We start from the raw sequence: 13734 nt of genomic DNA, 5'->3' as shown, positions 1-13734 counted from the left end.
TTGCCAAATCGTGGTTGCTTGGGGACTTGTGTGAAATGACAAGCTGGTCTCTGTCCTGTTCATCGTGAACAGGTGTTCTAATTACAAAACCTCCACCATATTTGACACCTTTATTAGCTGTCTCAGTTGAGAAACAAAGGATTGATTGGGTAGGGGTATAGAACTAGCCTTTCATTGCTGTGGGGAAGCACCTAAAGGTCAAGGTTAATATACATTAGTGGGGGGTAGTATTGCCCATTGCCTATGCTGTTCTTGTGTTATTAATCAATGGAAGACTTTATCCTCATGAGCTAGCTATTGTGGAAGCCTTAATTACACAATTTGTTTTAACTTCTATTTTTCCCTGTATCACATGAAAAGCAGACAGCATTTCTTGACCAAACATTCCTAACAAGAACAACAAATCTCCAGCAAAAATAGCAGTGTCTTGTACTCTGTTTACATTCTCTAATATACACTGTACAAAATGAAAGGGCAAGGTACACATCCTTCAATCAATATAATACATGCAAAAATGCTCTTGAAATGAAATATGGCAGAACACATGTAGATGAGTTCAACAAGATTGAATTTTTGGCTGGCCGGTAAAAAGTGGAAACATTTATAGTGAATAGTCTTCCCCTTTACTGTAGCCATTTTGTTCTTGCCACATAAGGTCTACCTGCTACTACTAGCTTTATGATTTAATATTCTTGGCGGGTTTATAACAAGAATTTAATATATATCCAATAAAAGGGCACTAGTTTCATTAGTCTCATTTGGGACCAGAATACTGTCAACATAATTACACAGCAAAGTCACATCATTATAAAAGTGTATCAGCATCTTCATTACATATACACTTATTTTCAGTGGTTTACAAGACACACACACAAAATATTCCAGAATGAAATTTGATTATGGTAACTCAATCTGGAATGCATTTTCTCCAAACCATTTTTTTTCCTATTATGTGAATGTAAAATAAATGTGGGCCAGAAACTCAGTGAGCTGGAACTATACCAATTTGTATCAGCTGAGGGTTCAACTCTATATATTCATTTATAGATCCTAGTCACACTTGGACTCTTCTATGACTTATTAATGGTTTTGATTTAGAAATGAAGCTTTGAAGTAATTATATAGTCACATGGCATTCATCCAATATACATATTTAATGTAAATTATTGCTTCCTGATTTTCACAGAAGACCTGTGATTAGATTACCTGGTGCTTCCATATTGTACTTGGAGCTGATTTGCAAAGAGAGGGAAGTCTCTGCCCAGCAAGAAACAAATACAGACTCCATTATAATGCAGAGGAACAGACAGCTATTTCCCAGCCTGAGGTCTCAGAGAATTGTTCTAGCAGTTGAGCTAAACAACATCCTGACTATCTCCTTGGCAAAAAAACCCCAAACCTGAATGAGTTGGCATAAGCTGCTATACCAACTCAAAGCTCTCCAGAGATTCCCTTTTCACAATGTGAAACCTCAAAGGGCTGCACTACGAAAACCAGCTGTAGCGGAGCTGAAGTTTGACCCCCAGACTCCAGTACTGTGCTCTTTTTATGTGTGTGACTCCCACTGACACCAACTGAAGAGTCATGCACATGAGGAGAGCAGAATATCAGACAAAAAAAAATCTACTATGTGAATCTGAGAACAGAATATTATTCTCTTGTGTCAAATTATGGCTCCATCTGGTAACATTAAGCGAATACTGGTGACTATTAGAGCTGAATCAATAAATTGAAACAAATAATTTATTTGGTGAGTTATTTTACTTGTTCACTTCAAAGAATGCCTGTGAATGGATTACAACTTCCTTGAGTGTATTCCAGGAAACTTTTAAGGAATTTTATTTTATGGTTTGTTACATGTGATTGCTCATATACGTCAGACTGCTCTGTTTCTTTTCCCTGAACAGAACTTTTAGTAGAGTTAACAGAACTCTGCAACTGACAGTAGAATTTAGTTGATACAATTATTTTGGAACTTACAGTCAGCTATCCATCCTTTGTTAGTTATTTTGGATACTGAAGTTACACTTCTTTTCTTTTACAGAATGCACTACGAGCATTCCCTATTACTTGGGAAACAATTAAAAAAGAAAGAGAAGGACAATGACAATATTCAGAATATCTGAGTGCTCTCTCCCTCAAAGACTGGGTTTAAATCAGTCAAAAAAGTTGCACGAACCATCAAATTTTAAAGGATACCTTACTGATTTTGAATTTTCAAAAAATACCCCACATCGAATGTCTTAGGTTACAAGGCATATTTTCTTCATATGTTCCCTTCAAAACATGATTTATATCTCTGCTTTCATTACATCTGCTTCATACCTTTCCTTGATAAAGCAAATGTTAGTAGAGATAGCATAACTCCTGTAACACTGATGAGAACCAACCTATTCCAGATGACTCATAAGCACCAAAAAGAGCCTTACAGTCAAATTCAAACAGATCTGCCTTGTAGGATAAGGACAAGATGACGCACTCTTTAAAAATAAAAATATTATCACTTGTGTTCAGATTAGTGTTTTAAATAGTAATTCAATGACTGCAGACTCACCTTGCATTGCTAGGACTGGCTGCTGTCAAATTAGCTAATGCTGTCACTGCAGCTTCTTTTACCTCTTCATTGTCACTGCTTAGCAACTGTACTAGCTGGGGAATCCCTTTGAAAAAAAAAATTGTATACATGAACCTTTAAATAAATCACGGCAATCTGAAAAGTTATAATACGTTCCTTATAAAAGGAAAAGCACAGATTCTCAGTTCATCCCTTCCCACCTTACTTACCCTGGAGTCCAAACACACGTTTGCTAGCTAAATTCTCACACATGGCAGAAATTGCTTGGGAAGCAGCAACTTTAACTCCATCATTATCAATTTCCAAAAGGTTTATAAGACACTTCTCAACCTCTTCCTCATTTAAGATTTTTCTATTTTCAGCTTTAAACGAAAAAGAACAATGACATTAAACCACATTCATTTTTCAAATCAGCGAAATCACTGATCACTTATGTTTCCAACATAACACTTGCTTTTGATACCATGGAAATAGAAATATTTTGGTAATAGAGGCACCAGCAATAAAGAAATGTGCACAAAGGACCTGATCCAAAACCCGTTAGACCTCAGTGAATTCTAATCAAGCCCAAAAGATGACTATTAGATACAGCTTTAAACGTAAATAGCCCAACAGAATGCAAAGTTTCTTCTCTGTAAGACTTAAACCCGCAGAATGCATACAGGCTTGACGAAAACAGCTTTTCCAATTCAAGAGATCATACTCACTCAGGATCATACTCACTTCAGTTTATGCTAATGAAGCCCAAATGCATAAAATTGAAGAACATACTAGTAAATGTACAATTGAACTTGGTGGAGTACCAGTAAACTTACTACAACAGCCAAAAAAAAAAAAAAAGGCAAGAGGTGTTAAAATTTGAAATTTTAAGAATTTTAAATTCTGCACAGCTTGGAGTTCTTCATTAGTGCACACTATACAGGGAATTTCAATTTCGTATTTTAGCCTGGTGACACAGGGTTCACTGCAATGATCTGCAGCAGCTAAGGAAGGACATAGATGTTCCTTTCCTGTACACAAGTAACAAAGTTACAAAGTATCTACAGACATCTGACAATTATACTAATAAACTCACTCATCCCAAAATGGATGAGATCAGAAGCGCAGGTGTTTGTTACAAAGAGCCCCAAGTGAACCTTTCTCAGCCAGAAAGGCCCTGGACAGCACAGAAGCTCTACAGTTACGAGGGTCAATAAACATTTAACCATATGCATAATTTAAAGTGGATTAATTACATGCTTGAAGTTATATCTACATGGTAAAATTTTTAAATGTATCAAAGAAATTCAGGAAACGAGAAGTCAGTAGGGACTTGGACACATTTGGAAATTTTACCAGTGCTTACTAATGCTTTGAGGGATCATTCCCTTATTTCAACTGTTGTCTCACAAATAAAAAATTTAAAAAGGAAAGAAAAATATCAGAAGTATTCTTTTAAAGAAAACTGAATCTGTAGTGAATAAAAGTAAACAAATAGAAGTTCACAAAGCCAATGAAAAGAAAGTTTGATTGAAAATCTATTTACAGCAGAAATGACTCAATGCACACACATGACATGGCTAGCCATTTTCCCCTCTCTAGCTCAATTTTAAATATTTTTAGTATCCTCAGAGATACTGTTGTGCTTTAACCTGGCAGGCAGCTAAAACAACCAACAGCCTTTCGGATGGGGAAAAGAATCGAAAAAAAGTAAATCTCATGGGTTGAGATAAAACCAGTTTAATAGGACAGAAGAGAATAATAGTAATAAGAATATTAATGACAATATACAAAACAGGTGATGCACAGTACAATTACTTACCAACTGCTGACCGATGCCCAGCTAGTTCCTGAGTCACAGCCCCCCCCCGGCCAACTACCCCCAGCTTATATACTGAGCATGACGTATGCTCAGTATATGCTCATGGTATGGAATATCTCTTTGGCCAGTTTGGGTCAGCTGTCCTGGCCGTGTCCCTCCCAGCTTCTTGTCACCTCCTGTGGAAGGCTCATGCCTCCTCACTGGCAGGGCCTGGGAAGCTGAAAAGTCCTTGACTTAGTTGTAAACACTGCTTAGCAACATTAAACATCAATGTGTTATCAACGTTTTTCTCATCCTAAATCCAAACCACAGCACTAGACCAGCTGCTAGGAAGAAAATTAACTCTATCCCAGCCAAAACCAGGACAGATACACAACTGAAACCACAAAGCAAAAGATGCAACAAATAAAACAGGGAGGATTTTAAGCGTCAGCAGAACCTTGGCCACAACCTTGATGCATATCAGCCAGTTCTCAGCCTTAATTGGGATTACAGACCGTTTTGACAAATAATCAAGTATGCCGCTGGCCTGTTGCTTGCCAAAGTAGTCCATAATCCCTAATAATGATCTCTAGAGGTTCTTCATGCCTCAGTAATTTGGTTCTTGTACAGCAAGTTACTGATTACTATACAGACTTACTTAAAAAATATTCTTGCTTTTAAAGGCAGTTATGATGATGGGTAAGCATTTAATTTTAAAGATACTTTATGCCTATGTGAAATAACAATAACAATAATAATAATTCATTTGAATGAGTGAAAATAGTGATTTAAAATATTTTAAACAGAATAAAGACTTTTTCAATAATGTGGAAAAACAGACTGTGGATTTGAATTTACCGTAAACAGTATACATCTATATTTAGCTAGCTAGACAGATAGCTGAAAATTATTAATATTTTAAGATCCCTGTTTAAGGGATGATTATTTTCTGCTGGTCTCTGTTTGTATGAGTTGTTTTCTTTGGCTTTTAATATAGAAAAGAGAGAATGTAGAATTGAAAAGCATCCTTTGTACTTAAGCACTTCTCATGTCAGTGCCAACACAGTATTTACAGTGATGAATTTCTTGACCCCTAAGTAATTTGAACACATTGATTTAACATGAAGTAAAATACTCAGGCACGCTCAACTAAAAAAGTCTGGGGTAGTAACACTCCTGTCCAGTTTTTCATGCATTGACTCCATCATGAGCCAACCTTTGTTTTTCAATATATTTTCCTATTTCCCCTTCTTACCCCAAAATCATGGTCAGAGTTCTACTGACTACCTATTCAGCTCGCTGTCATCACCTTATGGAATTATTTATACCAATTTCAAATGAAAAAATGTTAATTACTATCACAACCTCTCACTGATCTTGAGTTGAGATAACCCAGATAAATAAAAACCTGTATTATGAAAAAGCATATGTTAATCAGTCTACAGAGCATGTTTAGTATGCTCACTTTTGAAAGGATTTGCATTTAGATACATATAAAGAACAGGGAGAGTTTCAAACCAGAAGTCTGGCAGAGTGAGGCCAAACTCGAGTGAGCATGATTATAACTTTCTCCATACAGACTTCACAGCATTTTGTTGTTGCTTGTGTGCCTGGCATCATCAGGGGAAAGTCGGGCCCTCCTTAATCAACAGTTCAGGTAATCCACTCATAGATATTCAATAATTTATAGCATTAAATTATATTTTGCATTCTGAAATGACTGCACTATTTGCTAGGCAAGGAGGGAATCACAGCAAAATTCACCACTGTAATTCCGAGCATACAAAATAAAACCAGTGATAAATTAATATATTCAATTCGAATTATGTTACAGAACAAAACAAATTTTCAGGGGCAAAAGGATGATTATGTATAGATATATGATAATTTTAATTTACTTAAACAGAGCAGCATCCTGAAGATGCTATTTAAAATTGAATATAGTGTTTGTACCATGCAATTCATTCTGAGATTGAGAATAGCTCTTAAAGGATACATCTGCCTTACAACAACAACAAAAAGTTACAGGAGTCCCTTTCCAAAGGACTGAAAGGGGCATAAACCAAAACTGTTTGCTATGATCACATCTATCAGGAAAAAAAACCCAAAACCAAATTCCATCTGTCAATAATAATTTCAAAACCAGATACTGCTGTATACTCAGCTGCCGGGATTAAAAAAAACAAGAGATAGATACAAGTTCTATCATAGCAGAAGTAAGGTTTTAATTTCAATGAAAAGTGGTATTTTTCTTCCTCAAGTATGCAGGAAATGTTCGTAAAATGCAACCACGATTATCAAACCTGAAGAATGTGGGCTACTGTATGGCTATTGCAAATTTAATGAAAAAAAATCATAAAAGAACTTAAATCTGTGTTGTATTATATTGGATTTACATCAAGGCAAGTATTAGTAGAGAATACGTTAGTGTTGCAGTTTGGACAGGCTCTTTAGTATATTTACAACCAGGATCCAAACAAACAAACAAGAACTGCAAAAATTTGTTTTCTTATTCACTTGGATTATTTCTTATAACGGCCCCAATGTCACTTTTCTTTTCATGGGAAGGCTACCTTTAGACCAGTAGCTCCATGTATCTGAAAAAAATTCAATACTTCTGGGGGCTATGCTGAGCAGCAAGTTTACTGGACTGTGTTTTCCACTGCTCCAGTACATGTTGCCCTTTGTCTAACTGGTTGTCACCAAAATTCTACAGCCTGAAAGCAAATATTTTAAATCTTCTTTTGATCTATTTTCCCAGCTTGCTACATCCATACCAACTGTCATAGGCTGAAGAAGAGAGCAAACCTTTATAATGAAACCACATTGACTCCATTTGTAAAGAAGTATGACAAGAAGATGCATCTTCACTGACGGTAACATCCCATGATATAAGATCATAGGCAGTACTGTAATATATTATGTGTAGCTCTCGCTACCGTGTTTTAAAAATGTTGTGTTCAGACATGCTTCTACTAACAACTGCTAAAATATTAGGCCACAAAAACTGAAAAAGGTGTGAAAGAGGAAAAGAAGGCTATGCTGCTTTGAAAATAAATATGAAAAAGGAGTAAGATGCAGTAGAAAGTAGTAGGAGCAAATATAAATCTGCTTAGCATACTACTTACAAGCCTGTCACAGGACTATAAAAATGATACTGACAGTCCTAAGTAGCATAATAAAATAACAATACAGGAAAATACACAAAGAAAATACTGGCATAAGAAAGCCCCTTTCTATCTTTGATACCTGAACATTAATGAAAATAATTTTCAGTGACTTGCAAAGCTTCCAAAAGATAATGATGAAAGCATACTGAAACCCACAGAATGCTAAGAAAGGTAGATTTCACTCTTTTCATGTATCATTTGCAATCCAAATAATTACAAATATTCAGGATGTCAAACTAAGGAAGGTGAGAAAAGAATTGGAAAGATAAGATGGGGAGAGAGGAAAGGAGGCCTGAAATGCTGTAGAAAGGAGAGATTATTTTAGCCATGTATTAAATTAGGCAACATATTTGTAAAAAAAATACACATAAATTAAAGCCATGATTCAACCATGAGATGACAGAAATATGAATGAAATATTTAAACTCTACTGTCATAGTCAGTCATCAAAATCCTGTGACACAATTAAAATCTATAGACAGAAGTATGCTATTTCTTACATTGCATTTTGGTATATAGCACTACTAGGCATATGTTGCAACTCAGAAACCAATGTATGGAAGGAATTTCAAATGTAGATTTATTTAAAGAGCATCCTAATTCAGCCTAATTCAGAATTCCTTGGTGAATTAAAGAAAAGCATACAAAAAAGAACTATAAGATGAATAATTATAAGAAGATGACAATGAAACTATTTAACTCCACTGGGAATATTAATCCGCAAGCCACTTGTGAGGCTTTTTTTTATGTCCTTGTTAAAGGAATTTCTATTTGAAATTGCCTGACATTTAGATGAGCAAAAGGAAGTAAGCTTGCAATTAAGTCTTAACTGGTACTGATGAGAAATAGTGCCAGCAGAGGTGGCTTAAGATGGCAGTTACCTGGCATCACTAAAGACAAAGATGGTCTTTTCAGAGCTCCATTTTCCTTTTTGAGGACAGCATTTTGCAAGAATATGTTACATTTAAAAATAAATCAAGGCAAAATCTTAACATTTTCATATGTATATACAGCCAGCATCCAATTGTTCCTTGATTGCCAAGATTCATCACTGTAATTCATTCCTGCCAGTGTTTACCTCAGCACAAGTACTACCCTCAACCAGGTAAGACAGCCTCATTCTGGATGAAAATTTACTTCATAATCAAATTCATGTGCATGGATTTTTAAAAAGTCACATACAGTCATAAGCTGCTCTGGTAATTGCCTTTGCTGCATTCTTCTGAATATCGGGAACAGTAGAGATTCCTACAAATGAAAGGAGCTTTTTAAGGCCTCCTGTCTGCTGAATCAGTTGCAGAGTATGCACATCTTCCAGACAATTTCCCAACACAGCAAGAGCTTCCACATGTAGATCGCTGAATTCCTAATAGGAAAAAAACCCCCAAACACATAACTTTCAAATCAAGATTAAAGCATCTTTGGCTTTTAACCTTGTAGGATAATTGTCATAACTTTCTTTTGCATAGTTTATTTGTACTGCAAAGTACATGTTTTTATACTCATATTTTTTTGTATAATATCTTTGATGTGCCTCAGGATGCAACACAATTTATCAAAAACAGTAAAACCCCTAAAAGTCTCTCACTGATACCCAAGTGGGCTAGGCAAGTATTCAGAAAGGACCTGTCATCTTAAAATTTCAAAAACTTCACAAATTTCTCTATGCATTACATTTCCCATGTTGACATCTGAACTCAAGAAGCATTAAAATGAGTCTCATAATAACATAAACAATGAAATTTCCAAAATAGGAAATTGTATTTTAAAGCCATTGATATCAAAGTAAATTCAGAAAAAAAGATCATTCTTCAAACTAGGAACCAGCACCAGAGTTCAGCACATAATCAAAAATTTTGGGAAAACATGACATAAAAAGCTATATGGTGAATTTTTCTGATATTTACAACAGTTTGAGAAATGGACAGTAAATGCAAAACAGTATTACTAATAGTAATAAAGCAATAAAACAAAAGGAAAACATTTTGGGGAATCCCTTTGTTCTCTTTCTTAGTAAGCTAGGTATCCTAGCTTATCCTATTTCTATCACAGTTAGCTCCAAGTAAGGAGCTCTTTCTTCTTTTATCTTCCATAACATGAATAGTATTTCTCACTAGTCATACAAACAATGGCAGCAAGAACAAAAAAAACTTTTAAGGCAAGTAAACTGTACATTGGTTTCCAGTATCTTCAGAAGACAATCTAATCCTTTATTTTCTCCCAGTATTATCCTGGTTTCTCCGTCTTTGCTAATTACTTCTAAGGTTTTAAGGGCTAACAATTGAATAACTGGGTATTCGGATTTCAGTAGTTCCAGCAAGGGTGGAATTACATTCAATGCACGAACTGCAGCACGGCTTTGAAAATCCTGCAGTAAAATATTCAACAAAGAATGTTAGTAATAGAGAATATAACAATACCTCAATTCCTGACTTTACAGAAAGAACCCCAAAAATCTGATTTTAAACATATAGAAAAGAGTCAATATTCCAGAACTTCCAGCTCTGAAGATTTCTTTCTTTTCAGCTGAGAATCAAACTGAATATAATCAAGCCCCACTAGCCTTAAATTCAAATTTTTTTGCATGACTGAAGTACGAACTACAGAATTTAATCCTGTCTAAGGAAGCCTATTTACTCTTGATTTTGCCATGTTCATCTCAACATACATGTTTCTCTGAGAAAGTTTTTTAAACCTAGTTTCATCATTTTTATTTACCTCAGTGGGTGAAAATAGTTTTTGCACTCTACTGTGGTTGCCTGGTTATATCTTCTTTTGTTTTAGTAATTATAAAATGACAATTTAAAATTTCAACTTTAAACAGTGTATATGCAGCTTCATAAAAAGTCAGTAGTAGATTATATTAAAATAGAAAATAAATAAATAAATTACAATTTGCTTTTAAATAGCTTATTGCACATGTGCAGCATGTAATTATCCTTATCAATATAAGCAAGCACCAGGTGCAGTTATCCAGATATACCCTGCAACAAAGACAGCGAGATAGTAAAAAAGGAGAAAGAGTAAAATGTGATTCTGAATAGACATGCTCTGATGCCCCAAAAGAGATAGAGTTATAAACTGAATTCATTATTGAATTGATTCGCTTAAGCCATGGAAGAGAACTGCCATACAAATGCACCATTCTTTTGCTAAGCAGCATATGGATGACATTAGTGCTAAGTGTGAACGTAGCCAATAACAAATCTATTCCTCCCAGCATGGAAAGTAGCCGTTGACAGCATTCACCTATCATTAAAAAGATGTTAAAAATCGTGACTATGGACTTGCTGCCCAAAACAAGACACAATGAAATTGCTAGTTTTTTAATTTAGAGGATTACTCCAATCTTTTGGATAGACAGGTTATAACTCTCATTACTGAGATTAACATTTTCCAACCAAGAAAACAAATTCATATTTAATTAAAAAAAATTGAATCTGTTTCTGATATCACATACATTGCTGTACAGCATGGATAATTGCATTAAGTTCAACAGAATTAGTGTCAAATCAGCTACATTCATAACTAATATAACAACCAAAGACTTGGGTGTAATGTTTTCAAATACATTGATGAACACTGGAGAGAGAGTAAAGGAACCAAATATTTTTAAATTATTAACCCCACAGAGTGCTTATCTGCCTCTCTAATTTAAAACAACAGCAACAAACTTTACCTGCACCAGGAGGTAGATACATTCAACTGAATTCTTCTTAACATCAGGATCAGGGCTACCTAGCAGTCTGATAAGTGGTTCTAATCCACCTTGCTCAAATATTTGTACTTTAGTAGTATATTCAACAGCCATGTGTGCTAGACACAGAGTAGCAAATTCATGGATAACTACATCTTCTATGGGGGAAAAAAGAAATATTTTGATCAAGTTTTATTCAGCACAGTATATGTTCACTAATCCAGTGATTTAAATTATTATTTGAAGTCAATAAACAATAGCTGTTAATCATACCTGACATCTCCATAAACATGTTGCTCCATCTGTACAACATAAAACACTACTCAGTAAGTAACAGAGCTACTCCTATAAAGCAATTACCTATTTAATGTGTAGTATGACAAATCATAAGTTACAAGGAAGATTTTTATCAAATTGACCAATCAAATGGCAATCATAAATTATTTCTGAGTGTATTTTTGCACAAGGAATGAATACTGCAAGCTACCTTCTGGCGCCAGCTGTGATATAAGTGAATTTGTGACATCCAGTTCCCTCAGTAACTTCTTGACATCATCTACAATGAAATACATATGAATATGAAGTCTTTTGTTTGGCAATTTTGGCTGAGTAGAGAAACAGATTCTGTTCCAAGGGAAATGTACTTATGGTTACTCCCTGAGTGACAAAAAGATCTGACTGAGAATGACACACAACTGAAGTTATACCAAGATTATAATGGGCCCAGAAAACATACAGGAGATTTTCCAGTACCAGACAACATTCTTTAATTTTTGATATATACAAAGTTCCTCAATACTTCATTGAAATTTTATTCAAAATACTTGCATCTAGCAGGTTCTGATTAAATCTTTCACAGTTTTAGTTGTCAAAGAAGTCATACCCCAGTAGTTCAAATTATTTGTGGTTAAAATTATCAAACTAAAAGCAATCCTTTCGTTATTTAATTTTCAAGCCATTGCTTTCTAATTTTATGCTAACACAGCCCACATTGCAAATTGAAAACATGAATTATAAAGGTCATATTAAAATCACTCTAAATACTTTCAGAATGCATTTTTATTGTTGTCAATGGCAAACTAGCAAAACCACAACCACTGGATAGAATAACCAGAAAAGATTCTTGGGGACAGACTTCATGTGATCTTACAGGGCTGTGTTGTTACTACCAACACTTACAGTGTTGATATGTAAGAAAAAAAAGTATGAATTGAATATACTTTTAAAGAAAAAAGCAATTAAGATGTGATACAAATGGAAGATCTTCAGTCATTCAAATCCATGTGTTTGCAGCAGCGCTGGAAGCCAAGGTCTGAAGGAAATGACTATAAGCTAATGCTGAGTTGAAAGTAAGGTGAAGAGCATAAGGTCTGATGCAACATGAAAAGCGGGTAGCAGTTGATGAAAAGACTTAAACAGTGCTCAGGATATCACCATGGAAGACAACTGGGTAGAACATCTACCAAAGTAAGACCTGATTAATTATATTAATCAGATGTAGGTTTATAATGCAATGTAAAAATAACAGCCACTGAAACTCAACCTTACGTCACCTACTCTTTCATCTTTAGGTGTGTTTACATACCACTCACTGCAGCTTGAGCATTTGGCACTAAGGCACCCAGCATGGATGCAATACATTCATTCTCACCTTAAAAAAAGGTAGAAGAAAATCTGCACATACTGTGGTTAAATCATTTAATAATGGTATGGCTACAGTAGATACACTATCTTGCCATGAATGCAATGTCTCTGAGAGATACTCAAGACCACTTGAATTTCACTAGCTCAGATACAGATAACAAAACATCTACAGCAGCACTGATCTGCCAAAGCAGCTGGGTAAATATGCATGCCAGTGCTTGATTGATAAGGGCTTTTTTTGCCATCAATACTTGAGTTAGCTACTTTAATTTAGCATATTTTGTCCCTTATCACTGTAGTTACACTAATGCCTCATCTAACAGTTGATACTTAACTATAGCATTTTCTGTAGATGACAAATAAATACTACTTTATCCTTCTCTTCCAACTTTTGTAAAAGAAAAGAGTGTGTTACGTCCACATTGGTGGGCATCTTATGTAGTCAGCCTTTCCCCAATAGACATAATTCCAGTATTAAGCTGTTTCAATTTGGCCCCATCAAAACAAAAATAAGGGTTGGAGTAAAATTAACTTCTCTTGTAATTTTTTTTCAAAATCAGTGGAGTTCACTCTAGCTGAATTTGTTCCTTTATTCTGGGCCATTAATATTGCTTTGAAGACCACACTCATAGACTTCATTAAAAAATGGAGACTCTTACGATTAGAAGCCATGATGCCAAATACCATGATGGCATTTCTGCGTACAATTGGATCTTCATGTGAGATGAGTTTATACAGATGTTCCACTGCTCCAAGACCAAGAAGTGTCACTTTGTTTTCATCACCTGAAGAGTAATTAGGTTAAAAGTCTGTAAAAATGCAACAAGCTTGTAGTTCTAACGTAACAAAGGAAAACAGCTACCAA

General features: G+C 35.0%; 1 protein-coding gene across 3 annotated transcripts in view; it reads right to left on the bottom strand.

Annotated features, from left to right (window-relative positions):
- ARMC3 (armadillo repeat containing 3) overlaps window positions 1-13734 on the bottom strand; it is a 63354-nt gene that overhangs the window by 29878 nt on the left and 19742 nt on the right. For 2 of the 3 annotated variants that reach the window (XM_054816069.1, XM_054816072.1), the window contains exons 5-11: window positions 13529-13654; window positions 11713-11781; window positions 11208-11383; window positions 9702-9896; window positions 8711-8894; window positions 2785-2937; window positions 2555-2660 (exon numbers count right to left, since the gene is read on the bottom strand). In XM_054816069.1, coding sequence (XP_054672044.1) covers window positions 2555-2660; window positions 2785-2937; window positions 8711-8894; window positions 9702-9896; window positions 11208-11383; window positions 11713-11781; window positions 13529-13654 — 1009 coding nt within the window. The remainder of the gene's footprint in view (window positions 1-2554; window positions 2661-2784; window positions 2938-8710; window positions 8895-9701; window positions 9897-11207; window positions 11384-11712; window positions 11782-13528; window positions 13655-13734) is intronic. The other variant, XM_054816070.1, reaches the window with a different exon arrangement.

The sequence above is a fragment of the Grus americana genome, chromosome 2 (assembly GCF_028858705.1).
Source record: "Grus americana isolate bGruAme1 chromosome 2, bGruAme1.mat, whole genome shotgun sequence".
NCBI classification, from domain to species: Eukaryota; Metazoa; Chordata; class Aves; order Gruiformes; family Gruidae; genus Grus; species Grus americana.
The sequence above is the reverse complement of the archived record's forward strand: the minus strand, read 5'-3'. Positions and strand labels throughout refer to the sequence as shown.